The sequence below is a fragment of the Solanum pennellii genome, chromosome 3 (assembly GCF_001406875.1).
Source record: "Solanum pennellii chromosome 3, SPENNV200".
NCBI lineage: Eukaryota > Viridiplantae > Streptophyta > Magnoliopsida > Solanales > Solanaceae > Solanum > Solanum pennellii.
The window spans coordinates 543,102-559,172 of record NC_028639.1 but is presented as its reverse complement, the minus strand read 5'-3'; the positions used below and the strand labels follow the sequence as shown (position 1 = coordinate 559,172).

Sequence of the window (16,071 nt, the reverse complement as noted above, 5' to 3'; positions counted from 1 at the left end):
TAATAATAATAATAATAATAATAATAATAATAATAATAATAATAATAATAATAATAATAATAATAATAATAATAATAATAATAATAATAATAATAATAATAATAATAATAATAATAATAATAATAATAATAATAATAATAATAATAATAATAATAATAATAATAATAATAATAATAATAATAATAATAATAATAATAATAATAATAATAATAATAATAATAATAATAATAATAATAATAATAATAATAATAATAATAATAATAATAATAATAATAATAATAATAATAATAATAATAATAATAATAATAATAATAATAATAATAATAATAATAATAATAATAATAATAATAATAATAATAATAATAATAATAATAATAATAATAATAATAATAATAATAATAATAATAATAATAATAATAATAATAATAATAATAATAATAATAATAATAATAATAATAATAATAATAATAATAATAATAATAATAATAATAATAATAATAATAATAATAATAATAATAATAATAATAATAATAATAATAATAATAATAATAATAATAATAATAATAATAATAATAATAATAATAATAATAATAATAATAATAATAATAATAATAATAATAATAATAATAATAATAATAATAATAATAATAATAATAATAATAATAATAATAATAATAATAATAATAATAATAATAATAATAATAATAATAATATAAACCAATTAACCACATTTAGAAACAGAACTCAAGTTATGAGATGAAAACTGAAACTCCATGAACTACAAATCATACTCAAGTTTCAAGCATTATAATTAAGGTGAAGTAGATATGCTTATGAACCAAAAAAGGAGAAAACATAAGCTCATAATTGGAAGAGAATAACAGAACATGTTTAAGTATCACAACCCCAAAATTAACATCCAAATTAAATTCATATCGAACATTAGATTGAAGATATCAGAGATTTATTCATAATCAAACTACTTAACAATATGAACTTACTTTTGCTATTGCATCATGTACCTACAAATCCAAAACAAAATACAATATAAGAAAATAGATACATCACATATAAACCACAATAAGTACTTGAAGGTCAAAAACTTACCATATTTATGGGAATCGCAAATGCAACTGATGGGCATAGTGCACCAAAGCATATTCCAACGCAATAGCCCGAATCGGTGAACAAAGGTGAACCACTACACCCCTCCACTGACGCAACTGTTGTTTGCAAAACCCCGGGAATCATCACACCCATCTCAGTTTTCGCATTCCTATCAACTCCAGAAATTACCCCGTCTAAATAAGATTTTGGTAGTTTTCCTCCTAACACGCTACAAATAGCAAAAACCTCATCCCCAACAAAAACCTCTTGTACATCTGCTCGAATAACAGGATTAATATGAATTTTCTCATTGTCAACTAGCTTAATAAGAGCTATATCAATTTCCGGGAAAGCATCTACTAGAACAGCAGTAAATAATCGTTCATCTATCTGATAGACATCCTTCATGTCACTGACTAAAATACTCTTTGGATTGTCACGAAGGATATGGTAACATGTCACAATGTGACTTGAATCCCAAACAGCACCCGTGCCAATAAAGCTTTCTTCACTGTAGATTTAAACCAAAAAAAAATACATAAAATAAGAGAATTAGTAACTCAGTTACTTGAAAAAAAAATTAATACCTTGATGCTTCTACAATAACAGTAACTGATGAGTTTTTGAGCTGTTGGTACAGCATTCTTCGATCAGATTTGGGACGAACAAACATTTTTGAAGAACTATTGCGGAATATTGGACGAGAGAGTTTGAAGAGTGAAGCGAGCATGGTGAGAAATGAATAGGACACTTGAACCAAAAGTCACACCTATTCCTCCCGGTAAGTATAAGAGAGGGAAAGGATTTATTTCCTTTTTTAACCCTAATATATAATTGGGCCAAACAACAATAACATATCAAGTGTAATTTCATAATTGGGCTTAAGCTCGCTTTCTTAGATTTGTTGAATTTTACTCTGTCTTCACAAATTGGATTTTGTATCAAAATATGTTCATATTCTATGATGTGCGTGTGCGTTGTTGTTGTGTGTTTTTTTGTTGTTAATTTACGACAATTTCACTAGTTTATGAGCTATAATTATTTAGATACATGCTAGTTTACAATATAACGAATCTTATCACATTTTGATGTGTAAGTATGTTGGATTCATAAGGTCAAAATTAGGTTTATTTTGTTATCTATATACTTTGTACAAATTGATTCGCATGTATCTAAGGTACATAGACAAATTCCTTTCGCGTCCCTCCCATCTCGCTCGTATTTTGATATATCCTAGATACATATCAATCATACCAGAGCATGTATCAGAGATACATAGACGAATCTTACTCGCCTCTCTCCCATCCCACTTTTGTGTATCTAATATTCATGATACATAAAAATCATATTACATTTATATTTAGTGTGACTCACATGTAATTGACTTGAAATTCGGTATGGAATTATAGAATAGTGAAATAAAATGTAAGTATTTCAAACTATAAGGAGAATTAATAAATATGATAGAAATGTTTGTGTAATTTGATAGTTTCTCCCAAAAAGTTTCATTACTAGTTTCTTGATACGTCAAATATTTAATTATCCAATACATTTTTTTCTTTCTTAGAAATAAAGAAATTAAATTACTGATTCTAATAATTTTTTCTTCATATTTTCGAAAGTTAGATTGTTTAAAGTTAATTGTAATGCTATTACATAAAAGCCCGTTTGGATAGGCTGAATTACAAGTGCTAAAATGTAGCTTATGAGGAATATAAATAATTATAAAGGATAAATCATTAAAAGAATTAATTAAATCAAAACTACTTTCAAGTCAAAGTAAGCCAAAAGTGTAATGGTGCTATTCCCTTTGTTCCAATTTATATTATGCACACTTTTTTAGCATCTCTCAAATAGAATGTCATGATTCACCTTTTATCAAATGATTGGAAAACAAACAATACTGATATATTATTTTCTTGTAATTTACAATAACAATACTCAATATATATTATGTTCTTGTAATTTACAATAGCTTTACAAGGCCATCAAGCAAACAACTCAATTCTTAAAAGTCACTTTTCGGGGGCAAAATTTGTGGCAAAGGCCCAGGCGTTGTTGTTAACTGGGTCGGCAAGGTGGTCAGCAAGATTCTCCAATGGACCCTTTCCGGTGACGATAGCTTGAACAAAGAATCCAAACATGGAAAACATAGAAAGTCTATCATTCTTGATCTCTTTTACCTTGAGCTCAGCAAAAGCCTCTGGGTCATCAGCAATGCCTAGTGGATCAAAGCTACCACCAGGATAGAGTGGGTCAACAACCTCACCGAGAGGCCCACCAGCAATACGATAACCCTCAACAGCTCCCATCAACACTACTTGGCAAGCCCAAATAGCCAAGATGCTTTGTGCATGGACCAAGCTTGGGTTGCCCAAGTAGTCAAGTCCACCCTCGCTAAAAATTTGTGATCCAGCCTTAAACCATACAGCTTCACCAAACTTGACACCGTTACGAGCCAACAATTCAGGGAAAACGCAACCAAGAGCTCCAAGCATAGCCCACCTACAGTGGATTACCTCCAATTCACGGTTTTTGGCGAATGTTTCAGGGTCAGCAGAAAGTCCAGCAGTGTCCCATCCCTAATCACCAGGGAACTCACCAGTCAAGTAGCTTGGAGCCTCACCAGAGAATGGGCCCAAGTACTTGACACGATCCGGACCGTACCATGGGCTACCAGAAGAGACAGGCTTGGCCTTGGCAACAGTTTTCCTCATGGTGATTCTACCATTTCCAGTGATTTCAGAGGAAGATGGTGAGAGTTTTACCGCCTTTCCGGCAAAAGAAGGGGAAGATAGAGACATTGTGGAAGCTGCCATTGTAAAAGTAAGAAGAAAAACTCTTGAATGGTGCTACTACACAAGAAGGAGAGTTGATTTTGTTTGTTTGTTTGAGTTTCATGAACCTTGTCTCGTCAAGTGCATATAAAGGACTTGGAAAGACCAAAGTCCTTATCCTACAATATCATTATCTGGTTTTTGATTGGTGGATAATATATTTTCTTGAACTTGGTTCATGTCCATTTGGCCAAGTTCAACACCACTATATATGACTAGATGAAAATCCAACCCTCTCCCGCAAAAAAAATAATGTTGTAAATTTAAGGTATTTCAAAGATTTTTTATATTTATATAATGATTTTGAAGCTTTTAAATGTAAGATTAAAAATTGACTTAGGGAATGTTGGGTTCAAAACTTACATTATTCCAAGTTCAAATCTTAAGTACTATTCTTTTTTTTTTTTTAAATTCCCTTAATTTAAATCCTGAATCCATCACCATGTGCATATAAAGTATGGGACTAAAATAATTCCTAACTAGTTAATTTCAGAATTTATCCTCAATTTTTTATTTATTAAAGGATATTATTGAGAAAATTACATTTTCTGAATATACATGTAAAATAGTGGATTGAAATAATTCTTAACTAATTAATTTAAAATTTACCCTCAATTTTTATTTATCAATTGATATTATTAAGAACATTTTATTCTTAATGGTCCAGATATTTCGTTAAAATTATTATAAGTAAAATATAAAAAATTATATTTTTATATCAATGCCGAGAAATATAAAAGTATTTAGAGAGAGATGCGCGATATCGCCCTAATTCGTAAAAATTAATCAAACATTAGGGCAAAATCTAAAAAGATGTTTGAAACAAATCGTAAATCGAGTTTCCGGTGTATCGACGGTGAACCTGTGGCGGTGGCGGCAGCTATATTATTACAATGATCATCGGGATGTTGGTGAGGGTGTCGTCGGAGCTCCGGTTTGTGAGGATATGATGAAACCTCAAATCAAAATCGAAATCAGTGATAAGATGAGGAAATGGATGGAAGATTATTTTAAGGGTGGTGTTCCCTGTATTAGTCTTGTCGCATATAATCCTAATGCGAAGACGATAATCGATAGAAAGACGGGGAAAATCGTAAATATAGTTGGAGTATGTTCTCTTTTTCAAATTGTTTATCCTAATCTCTATCTTCGAATTTGGTTTCCTGTCAAGTTGCTTGTTTTATGATCTAAAGTATCACGTTTTGTTGAGTTTCATATCTGAACAATTAATACATGAGTTGTGTTTCAATAAATAATTAGTGATAGTTTATTTCGATTAAGAAACTTGAAAAATCATTTTTTTTGTATAAATTCAATTCCATGATCCATGTCAGGAGTAAGCTGCTCCATTGTAGCGTACCTGTACCAGCTTGAGCAACCGAAATATTGATACCGTGAGATTGGGGATCGGATGAAACACTCAGAGATAGTTTAAGTTAAAGTTTAACCATTCATGCCAACTAAACGGGGGGATTGAAGGGAATTTTGTGAAGAGAAAATGGATTATGGGAGTGTGTGACTAGAACTATTGATTGGTCTGTGTAGATATATGCCTGCCACATGGGAATTCACAACCAAATGTGTCTCTTTGTTCCAATCGCCGTGTAACCCTATACAGAGGATAGGCTGGTTCGCTTAAAGAGAATCTTTTCTATGATCCGAATCATGTTGTACATGAGCAGGCTCCGTAAGATCTAGTATAAGTGAACTAGATAAAAGGGAATCAAGATTCCCTTTTATCTAGTTCACTTATAAGATTTAATAGTATGTAAATGTATTCAATGTGTCTAAGTTATTCGTTTCAGATTTCAAGATACAACTTTTACTTTTCGTCCTTATCCAAATTTTAGTGAATGATCCCACAAATCAGTGGTTGTGGTCCTGCTCTGTTGTTCTTACCTTAGGGTGGTGTATTACGTGCTCGGACTCTTCAAAAAGAGGATTCGACACACACTGAACATCTGTGGGGAAATATTGATTAGATAGGTATAAGAACAGATCTATTGGTATTGAATATTTAGGTGTCACGTCAACTTTGGGTCTCTACGATATAGTGAGGATGATTGAGGCGTCTAGATATGCATTCTTAAAGTTAAAATGTTTAGGTGTCAGTTTTGTCTAAGTTAATGTATCAATGTATTATTATGTCAAGTATATTGGCCTTCACTTTTTCTGTTGATGCCTATGCAATATGCTTGAAGATTAACAGGTACTCTTGGACAGATGATTTTTCATACTTATTCGTTTTGGATACAACTTTTACTTTCCCTCCTTACCCAAATTTTAGTGAATGATCCACGAATCATTGGAAGTGGTCCTTCTCTGTTTGTTCTTACCTTAGGGACCTATGTTGCTCAGAGACTTAAAAAATGTCGAGGTGTTCACGAGACACAATGAGGAAGAGTTGAAGTGTGTAGATGTGCATTCTCAAAATTGGAGTGATTAGTTGCTATTTTGGCCAATCTAATGTATATCTTTGGCCTTCTCTTTTTCTGTTGATGCATGTGCTACATGCTTAAAGATTAACGGGTAGTCTTGCATATGATGTAGTGTTAAAACATATTTGACTTTACTACAGGAAGATAGGAAACCACTTTTCCATCGTCCATCTGTTCGATTGCCGTATTGCAGGATACTTGACGGTGCAATTACGACTGCTCTGAAGGATCATGAAGTGAAGAAGACAAACTTGAGTGACCATTTTAAGAATGCAGTTGATGCTTGATTTACAAGTTGTTTTGTGCGAGGTACTCGAATGAAAATCAGGGTTATTTGTGTATGTACAGTGTCTGTTGGATTCCCATAAATGTTAATCAGCTCTTTGACTGTTTAGTGTATAGTAAATTATGTGAACATATTACAGTTAATTGATTGGGTGATTCAATGTGTTGATATTTATGGATAACAACACATTTACAGATGAATAATCTCTTGCAAACAGCTCTTTAATGCATCCAATAACAATACTCATATATATTATCTTCTTGTAATTTACAATTAGCTTTAACAAGGCCATCAAGCAAACAACTAATTTTTTAACAACTTCACTTTCCGGGGACAAAGTTTGTGGCGAAGGCCCAAGCATTGTTGTTAACTGGGTCAGCAATGTGGTCAGCAAGATTCTCCAATGGACCCTTTCCAGTGACAATAGCTTGAACAAAGAATCCAAACATGGAGAACATAGCAAGTCTACCATTCTTGATTTCCTTCACTTTGAGCTCAGCAAATGCCTCTGGGTCTTCAGCAAGGCCCAATGGGTCAAAGCTACCACCAGGGTAAAGTGGGTCAACAACCTCACCGAGAGGTCCACCAGCAATACGATAACCCTCAACAGCTCCCATCAACACAACTTGGCAAGCCCAGATGGCCAAGATACTTTGTGCATGGACCAAGCTTGGGTTGCCCAAGTAGTCGAGTCCACCCTCGCTGAAAATTTGTGATCCAGCCTTGAACCATACAGCTTCACCAAACTTAACACCGTTACGGGCCAAAAGCTCAGGGAAAACACAACCAAGAGCTCCTAGCATAGCCCATCTGCAATGAATAACCTCCAACTCACGGTTCTTAGCAAATGTTTCAGGGTCAGCTGAAAGTCCAGCAGTGTCCCATCCATAGTCACCAGGGAACTCACCAGTCAAGTAGCTTGGAGACTCCCCAGAGAATGGGCCCAAGTACTTAACACGGTCAGGACCGTACCATGGGCTACCAGAGGAGGCAGGCTTGGCCTTGGCAGCAGTCTTCCTCATGGTGATTCTTCCATTTCCGGTGATTTCAGAAGAAGATGGGGAGAGTTTAACCGCCTTTCCGGCAAATGTAGCGGAAGAAAGAGCCATGGTAGAAGTAGCCATTATAGAAGTAAAATGAAAAACTCTTGAATGTACAAAAAGAAAAGTTGTTTAGAAGCTTGAGTTTCATGAGCTTTGCACTAACTGTATATAAATTACTCAACAGGACCCAAAATCCTTATCTTTGAATATCATTATCTGCTTTCTCATTGGTGAATGACAATTTTAAAAAAAATCTAACTCAATGTTGATTTCCTCTCATGCAGCCAATCCTTGTTTGCCACGTGTGATTATAGATTATTGCAATATAATATCCACTTGACCATAGCATAAGAGTTGCTCATGGCCATGCATTGTTCACAAACAACCGTTTATTTGGCTGACATATGAAATAGGACCACTTGTGTGAGTTGTAAATAGACAATTTGACAATTTACCATAACCTCTTTTTTTTTATATACATTTGAAGTGAAATACAAATTGTTTTTGGGTTAACGAAGATAGGTAGAATGAAAATAGGACAAAATGTTATTAGTTCAAAAAAAATTGTGGACAGTTGAATAACATATGCTAGTTTTGTTAATTTAAAAGAACTTGTAAATATTCTCAAACAACCTTAAAACAGAACAACTTTTGGGCAACTCGATATGAATCAAGAAAGATAAAGTCATTGTCGTACTCAGAAGACGTGAAGTGAGGGTGCGGTTCAAATCACGTTGTATGTTTATTTTGACTTTGATTGATTATTGCCAAAGAGAATAGTTCATCGTTTAGGTCCACTTTGGGCGTGTAGTGTAGCTAACAACAACAGTTATTTTTTTATTGATTATTATATTACATTAATAAAACCCATAATCAATAGCTAATAGAATAAATAAGTTGCTTCTATAATGTTGATTACTAGGTAAATCAAATCGTCCACTATATATAGCACCTATCGATTGGAGAAATTTTATTGAATTGAGTTTGGCGTAGAAGGTAGGATTCATAATAGATTACTATAACCATATATAATTGCGAAATTTATCACTACGAAGTGAGAATGCATATATTATTTAACTGTTAAGTCATTATAAATGACATAAAGAAATTAATCTTTCATTTTCTCTTGTCCCATTTTTCCACTTGTTACTATATATTAATATTAATGATTTAGATTTAATCAACAAACACTAGGTTTTAGCAAAAAACTTCATATATAATCTCTAGTAATTTACAATTGCTAGGTTTACATGGTTGTCATCAAACAATAAGATACTAGAAGTAACATTTTTTTCTCTCAAAAACTTCACTTTCCGGGAACAAAGTTTGTGGCAAAAGCCCAGGCGTTGTTGTTAACTGGGTCAGCAATGTGGTCAGCAAGATTCTCCAATGGACCCTTTCCGGTGACAATAGCTTGAACAAAGAATCCAAACATGGAGAACATAGCAAGTCTGCCGTTCTTAATTTCCTTAACTTTAAGCTCAGCAAAAGCCTCTGGGTCTTCAGCAAGGCCCAATGGGTCAAAGCTACCACCAGGGTAAAGTGGATCAACAACCTCACCAAGAGGCCCACCAGCAATACGATAACCCTCAACAGCTCCCATCAACACAACTTGGCAAGCCCAAATAGCCAAAATGCTTTGTGCATGAACCAAACTAGGGTTTCCCAAGTAGTCAAGTCCGCCCTCGCTGAAAATTTGAGATCCAGCTTTGAACCATACAGCATCACCAAACTTAACACCGTTACGGGCTAAAAGCTCGGGGAATACACATCCAAGAGCTCCAAGCATGGCCCATCTGCAATGAATAACCTCCAACTCACGATTCTTAGCGAATGTTTCAGGGTCAGCTGAAAGCCCAGCAGTGTCCCATCCGTAATCACCAGGGAACTCACCAGTCAAATAGCTTGGTGATTCACCAGAGAATGGTCCCAAGTACTTAACACGGTCAGGACCGTACCATGGGCTACCAGAGGAGGCAGGCTTGGGCTTGGCAGCAGTCTTCCTCATTGTAATTCTCCCATTTCCACTGATTTCAGAAGAAGATGGTGAGAGTTTCACCGCTTTACCGGCGAAAGTAGAGGAGGAAAGAGCCATTGTAAAAGTAGCCATTGCAAGAAGTAGAATGAAAATGTACAAAAAAACAAAAACAAAGAAGAGGTGATTTAGAGGCTTGAGTTTCTTGGGCCTTGCACCAAGTGTATATAATGAGAAATTATTCCTTAGGCCCAATATATCATTATCCTTGAATATCTATATCTGATTTTTCATTGGTGGATACAATATCAAACCTTTTGGTGTTATTGTCCATTTGGCAAAGCTCAACACCATTAAATATGACTAGATATTTTTTAGATACATTATGAATACAAAAATCTAGATTTCCTTTCTTTCAACCAATCCAGCACCGCCACGTATGATTGTGGATTACTCTAATATAATATCCACTTGACCAAAAACATAAAAGTAACTCATGGCCATGCAATAGTTCAGACAATTGTGTGTAAAATAGGACCACTAATTTGTATGAGTGGCAAATTGACAATGATATTTCAATTTATAATACATATGTATAGGTTCTTCATGAAGCTGCATTTAACTAAAGGAAATTTCTTGATTATTATATCTCATTTCAAATTAGTAAGATTCTTAATGAATTAAATTAAAAAAGATTGGATACTTAATATTTTGCATCCTTCATTTTCATAAAAACCTCATAGAGAAGTTCATGTTATATTTAAATATATGTAATATGTCCATAAAAAAATCAACGTTATATACACGACATAATTTTTCAAAGATAGAACTTGAATAAACCCTCTCCGACCCTAGCTGAGCTTATGAACAGTTGTGGAGAGACAAAATTATACAAAGAAAAGAAAATGCAATACTAGAATGCAACACGTTAACCTAAGCTTTGAAGTTGTGACCAGAACCGATTTTTGAATTCATGACTTCACATTTTTCAGAGTTCAAACAATTTATATATTACGAAAAAGTTACTTTTAATTACTTTAACCACACCATATTCAACCCCCTTATAGTTTTCTTGAATGAATTGTTCAGTTTTCAGAGGAACACTTGGATGAAAAATATCAATGAAGCACCTAGACTAAAGAATCTTACTTTGACAGCATAGAGGACAAGTTTGCAATATTCATAGCCACATATTTGTTGGACCCCATTAGTCAAAATATCTTGAAAATATTGATGGATTATAAAATGCCAAGTGCCTGATAAAATCTTGCAAACCAATGAAATTGTAGATAGAGATATGATAAGATAAGAACCAACCATATTCCCTCTTATAAATAGTGTTATTAATCACAAACTGAACATAACAACAACCATCAAAACACAATTCATTTCTTTTTATTAATATTAAATCATGGCTGCTTCTACTATGGCTCTTTCTTCCTCTGCTTTCGCCGGTAAGGCGGTAAAACTCTCACCATCTTCTTCTGAAATCAGTGGAAATGGTAGAATCACCATGAGGAAGACCGTTGCCAAGCCTAAGCCTGCCTCCTCTGGTAGCCCATGGTATGGTCCTGACCGTGTTAAGTACTTGGGCCCATTTTCTGGTGAATCACCAAGCTATTTGACTGGTGAGTTCCCAGGTGACTACGGATGGGACACTGCTGGGCTTTCAGCTGACCCTGAAACATTCGCTAAGAATCGTGAGTTGGAGGTTATTCATTGCAGATGGGCCATGCTTGGAGCTCTTGGTTGTGTTTTCCCTGAGCTTTTGGCCCGTAACGGTGTTAAGTTTGGTGAAGCTGTATGGTTCAAGGCTGGATCACAAATTTTCAGCGAGGGTGGACTTGACTACTTGGGAAACCCTAGTTTGGTCCATGCACAAAGCATTTTGGCTATTTGGGCTTGCCAAGTTGTGTTGATGGGAGCCGTTGAGGGTTACCGTATTGCCGGTGGGCCTCTTGGTGAGGTTGTTGATCCACTTTACCCTGGTGGTAGCTTTGACCCATTGGGCCTTGCCGAAGACCCAGAGGCTTTTGCTGAGCTTAAGGTTAAGGAAATTAAGAACGGCAGACTTGCTATGTTCTCCATGTTTGGATTCTTTGTCCAAGCTATTGTCACTGGAAAGGGTCCATTGGAGAACCTTGCCGACCACATTGCTGACCCAGTTAACAACAACGCCTGGGCTTTTGCCACAAACTTTGTTCCCGGAAAGTGAGTGCAACAAAATGTTGATCACTAATCTCCAATTAGTGTGAGATTATGAGTTTTTAGCTTTGTGAGAGATGAATCTATAGAAGGGGTCAGTTTTTTAAAGCATTCTGGGTTATGGGTTCAGTACAAGATTATTGTGATGTGGTGTATAAATTGGTTTGGATTAATTAATGAAGAACAAGTTAATCTTTTTTTCTTGCACAAGCAATTTTTAATATCATATTTACAATTTTCATCTTAAATATCTCCCCTATAGGTATTATTGTTGTTGAAATTTCCAGCATTGCTATTGCTAGAACTGCCAGTGTTATTGTAACTTCCATTTCCCCTACCTGTGTTTCCTCTATAAGAACTAGAGTTTGTTGAATTGTTTTGAGACAACATAGATGCATTAAGTGAAGTAGACTCCAAAGCCATGTGATTTAAAGGCTTCATTTCTCTCTGCTTCTCTTCCTGTGACAGTATAGCAAATGCCTGTGCCATTGTAGGCTGTGCCATTGTAGGCAAGGTAGACATCATCAGGATGTTCCTCGTACAGCAGTGTACATCTCATTTAATCCCATCAAGAAGTGTATAAGCCTTCTGTCCTGCTCAGCCTTGTACAGTTTTACCTTTCCTCCACAAGAACACACACAGCTACATTGTGAATTCACATCAATTGCACTCATTTCCTCCCACAATTTCTTCATCTTTGTATAATAACCAGTGATATCTAGAGTGCCTTGCATCAAATCATTTATTTCCTTCTGCTTACAACTTTGATTAGCTTGAGAGCTTTGCTTAAAACTTTGATTGGTTTGTTGGATGATTTACAAATGAGAGACCCTCCTATTTATACTACTCTCTAAGGGCCTAAGAGTAAATAAATATTGTTCTACAAGTCCCTAAGTAATTACACTTTAGTACATGTTCTAGAGAATTCTACACTCTCTAGAATATGTCTAGCTCTTCCAAAAGGCTTTAAAACGTTCTAGAGAATTCTAGGGAATTCTCTAGTCTTCTCCAAGGATCTAGAAGGGTCTAGAGCCTTCTACAAACCTCTTCCAGGCTCTAGGTCCTTCTGCCCCATTCGGATGCTGCAAAATGGCCAGAATTGTGGCGGGTCATCACACTCTCCCCCACCTAATGATGCGGCGACCGCGACACATCGCTGCAAGAACTCCTGAACTTTGTTCTTGAATTGCCACAAGTCTTCATACTTCTCCCATGTGGCTTCTTCAAGAGTTTGTCCCTTCCAATGTACGAGGAACATAGCGCTGGCTTGTTGTCCTCGTTTCACGAATTCAAAATTTAAAATGTTCGATTAGTAAGTTCTTTTAACACTAAAACTCATGGTCCATATAAATTTTAAAGATATATCGACTTTGTAGGAAAAATTATCAGTTCAGATAAACCTGTAGCGAAGAAGTGAAACACGTCACTGTTATTAACAAATTTGGTACGTAGTATATGCACAAAATTAGTATAACCACATTGAACTAACCAATATTTCAAAACATTTATGTTATGGAGACTAGACATGAAAGTAGAAAAGTGGGATTATAATGCAATAGATTACTATTGGGAAACAAAACACTAGCAACTATAGATTAAAAACGACGAAAAGGGGGGTTAACCGTGTTAAACAAGAGCTAAAAGAAAACACAGACGAGACGACTAGAGCACTGTGTTAGCTCAGACATTACCTACGTTACATTTAAATCTGAGATAAACACGTAAAAGTACAGAGTCATGGCACAGGGCAGCACCCAGTCGAGTTTCTTCAGGGATCGTGAACGAGGGTTATTTCAACAGAGAGCTGGAAAGGCCACTTTCACACTCATTACAAGACCCCAAAAAAAGAAAGAAAAGAAAAACAAGGGAGGCAGTAAGATTTAGTAGCCGTTTTGCCATAACTGTTGTTGAGACTGCTTTGGCTGGCCTTGTGAACCAGACAATGATCCATCTCGAAGGTTTTCTTGCTGTTGTTGGTCCAACGAGATACCAGCCTGAGAATTGTAGAAATGTGGGTAGCCCCCCAAAGATCCATAGCTCTGTGATGGCTGTTGGCCTTGCCTAAATCCGCCCGTTTGCTGATTCTGTCCCTGAAAGCCATAATACGTGTTGGCGGGAACAGTTGGCATTGTTCTTGAACCATGTCCATGAAGCCACAAAGCTGAGTTCTCATTCTGAAAGAGGACGGAAACAGGAGTGTCAAATAAAGCAAAGGACATGCCAGATAAAGTCAATGACCAATTGAAATTACAGAGCATTTCAGACATGCTGCGCAAACCACCAAGGTGGACATTGATAAATGCAATTGACCAAACAAACACAGAAGCTAGAGGCGTCAAATGGGGTGAATAGACTAAAAAGTGGATCATGACCTGCCCAAAAATCACTTGCGCTGAAATGGAATTAAAAGTGAATGGTTTTATATTAACATAACCAACAAAAAAATGTATTTTTGAAAATATTATATGACAGTTTCTATCGGTCAATTTGGCTACATATCAGCCCAATTCGTAGATTGGCTGAAACGGGTGACTCTAAAATGGGCTGAACTAATAAATGGAGAACGGGTTAAGGGGATCATGTTCACGTGGTCTGATTTTGCTACCCATGACGCCCTGACAGTAGCTATTCAAACAGTCATTTCACATTATGATGAGTCATGACAAGCAATTTCTTGGAGAGAGAGTTCAGTAGGAATATGTGTGCTCACAAAAAGAAAAGGATACCTGCTGAAGAGACATCAAATGATTGGTATCCTTGAACTGAGCACTTAATACATCATCGTAACTTAAGTTAGTACCAGATGGAGCAGCAGGGGGGTTGATTGGGAAGTTGCCGGGGATACTTGTTGTATTTCCAAAAGCACCATATCCAGAAGGAATAGTGGCAGATTGAGGCAAGCTGCTGGCAGAAACGGTATTCTTATATTGGGGGAGCATTGCTGCAAGCGACTGATGGTAACTGCTATTACCAGGATATGCTTGTTGGAATGCAGATGGCATATATGAATAGTTCTGAGGCACAAAGGGATAACTAATCATGTTGCCATATGGGGCAATAGGAACAGCTTGTTGAGAATATTGGTGTACAGTTAGGTGTTGTGGTACGCCAGGTCCTGTGGTGACACTATTTCCAGAAAGCATCTGCTGAGTAGGCTGTGCTGATGAAAAGCCGACTGTCTTCATAGCCTGCAGGAAACACTAACACTGTCAACTATTACAACGACAACATACCCAGTGCAATCCCACAAGTGGGGTCTGGGAGGATAGAGTGTACGCAGACCTTACCCCTATCTTGTACAACTAGTAGAGATAGAGAGGTTGTTTCCGATAGACCCTCAGCTTAAACAAGGCATTCCAAACAGTTTGAAAAGGGGGAGATACAGATATGAGCACTTGAGTGCATTACACAAAAGATAGAAGAGGACACAGTCAACCATTACACACCACAAAAACAAGAGAAGGGAGAAAAATATCGCACCAACTTTGAAAGGGGAAAAATAGGATGTATAATGCTTTCCCTGTCTCAAGTCACCAATTCATATTATATAGAGTTGTGATAGACAACACACTGGCCAGAATATGAATCACCGATCAAACTAAAGCAACACATCACTTAGAGGAACCACATTTAAGATGTGTCTGAACTATGATCAATATTTGTATAAAATGCTGAACCTTTTAAACGCTTAAACCTATAACTTTACTTTTTTGGGACGATCAGAACAATCCAAACGAAAAGCTTCCTTCAGAAAACAAAAGTGTACTTCTGAGAACCTGACTTAATACTTACGAAAATGTTAAAAACCAAATCCAACCTCGTTTTACTATACAGTGCACCTCTCTCTTCCACCAGTTATACTTGATTGCCACGAATTTAGCATTCAAAATACTCTAAGAAAAGCCATGACCAATAACTCTTTCAGTGAGAGTTGGAAAGAGGGTGTTTGTGCGGATACGATTTTGTTCAAGAATGAATATTGACATGCATTAGAGGGGAATTTCAAAATACAGAATGTATATTGGGACTTCAAGAGATAATAAATTCCAATAATTCATTTCATTACTTCATTTATTTTATTATGTTAATTTTATAACTTCATAAATATTCCCTCCTTTTGTTGATACATTCTAGTTAATTGAAAAAATTCGGTGTGTGCGTGTGTTGGGGGGGGGGGGGG

The 16,071-nt window shown here is 35.6% G+C and overlaps 5 protein-coding genes and 1 pseudogene across 6 annotated transcripts in view; 2 read left to right on the top strand and 4 right to left on the bottom strand.

Annotated features, from left to right (window-relative positions):
• Positions 1-721: 721 nt before the first annotated feature.
• On the bottom strand, positions 722-1,780 carry LOC107013083 (protease Do-like 8, chloroplastic). The gene is made up of 4 exons (XM_015213069.1): positions 1,695-1,780; positions 1,108-1,618; positions 1,002-1,022; positions 722-778 (listed from the first exon to the last, which is right to left on the bottom strand). The coding sequence occupies exons 1-4, from the start codon at positions 1,778-1,780 to the stop codon at positions 722-724; spliced, it is 675 nt and encodes a 224-aa protein (XP_015068555.1).
• Positions 1,781-3,032: 1,252 nt separating this feature from the next.
• LOC107012877 lies at positions 3,033-4,004 on the bottom strand (annotated as a pseudogene).
• A 665-nt stretch (positions 4,005-4,669) lies between these two features.
• Positions 4,670-6,868, top strand: LOC107014213. The gene is made up of 2 exons (XM_015214066.2): positions 4,670-5,052; positions 6,523-6,868. Exons 1-2 carry the CDS (start codon positions 4,891-4,893, stop codon positions 6,667-6,669), a joined length of 309 nt encoding a protein of 102 aa, XP_015069552.1. The 5' UTR covers positions 4,670-4,890; the 3' UTR covers positions 6,670-6,868.
• On the bottom strand, positions 6,857-9,911 carry LOC107014212. The gene is made up of 2 exons (XM_015214065.2): positions 9,021-9,911; positions 6,857-7,840 (listed from the first exon to the last, which is right to left on the bottom strand). Exons 1-2 carry the CDS (start codon positions 9,819-9,821, stop codon positions 6,989-6,991), a joined length of 1,653 nt encoding a protein of 550 aa, XP_015069551.2. The 5' UTR covers positions 9,822-9,911; the 3' UTR covers positions 6,857-6,988.
• A 1,052-nt stretch (positions 9,912-10,963) lies between these two features.
• Positions 10,964-12,098, top strand: LOC107014422 (chlorophyll a-b binding protein 3B, chloroplastic). The gene has a single exon (XM_015214325.2). It carries the CDS (start codon positions 11,098-11,100, stop codon positions 11,899-11,901), a length of 804 nt encoding a protein of 267 aa, XP_015069811.1. The 5' UTR covers positions 10,964-11,097; the 3' UTR covers positions 11,902-12,098.
• A 1,333-nt stretch (positions 12,099-13,431) lies between these two features.
• LOC107014456 overlaps positions 13,432-16,071 on the bottom strand; it is a 12,840-nt gene continuing 10,200 nt past the window's right edge. For both annotated transcript variants that reach the window (XM_015214372.2, XM_015214373.2), the window contains exons 9-10: positions 14,618-15,079; positions 13,432-14,065 (exon numbers count right to left, since the gene is read on the bottom strand). In XM_015214372.2, coding sequence (XP_015069858.1) covers positions 13,772-14,065; positions 14,618-15,079 — 756 coding nt within the window. In that variant the 3' untranslated portion in view covers positions 13,432-13,771. The remainder of the gene's footprint in view (positions 14,066-14,617; positions 15,080-16,071) is intronic.

Bases quoted from the DNA above. Each gene is read 5' to 3' on its own strand.
- LOC107013083 (XM_015213069.1), bottom strand. From the start codon at position 1,780: ATGTTTGTTCGTCCCAAATCTGATCGAAGAATGCTGTACCAACAGCTC. The intron at 1,619-1,694 runs GTATTAATTTTT...TTAAATCTACAG, and splicing joins GTTATTGTAGAAGCATCAAG to TGAAGAAAGCTTTATTGGCA. The intron at 779-1,001 runs GTAAGTTCATAT...TATGATTTGTAG, and splicing joins TACATGATGCAATAGCAAAA to TTCATGGAGTTTCAGTTTTC.
- LOC107014213 (XM_015214066.2), top strand. From the start codon at position 4,891: ATGATGAAACCTCAAATCAAAATCGAAATCAGTGATAAGATGAGGAAA. The intron at 5,053-6,522 runs GTATGTTCTCTT...ACTTTACTACAG, and splicing joins AAATCGTAAATATAGTTGGA to GAAGATAGGAAACCACTTTT.
- LOC107014212 (XM_015214065.2), bottom strand. From the start codon at position 9,821: ATGGCTACTTTTACAATGGCTCTTTCCTCCTCTACTTTCGCCGGTAAA. The intron at 7,841-9,020 runs TGAAGTTTTTGA...TCAAGCTTCTAA, and splicing joins CAAACTTTGTTCCCGGAAAG to ACAACTTTTCTTTTTGTACA.
- LOC107014422 (XM_015214325.2), top strand. From the start codon at position 11,098: ATGGCTGCTTCTACTATGGCTCTTTCTTCCTCTGCTTTCGCCGGTAAG.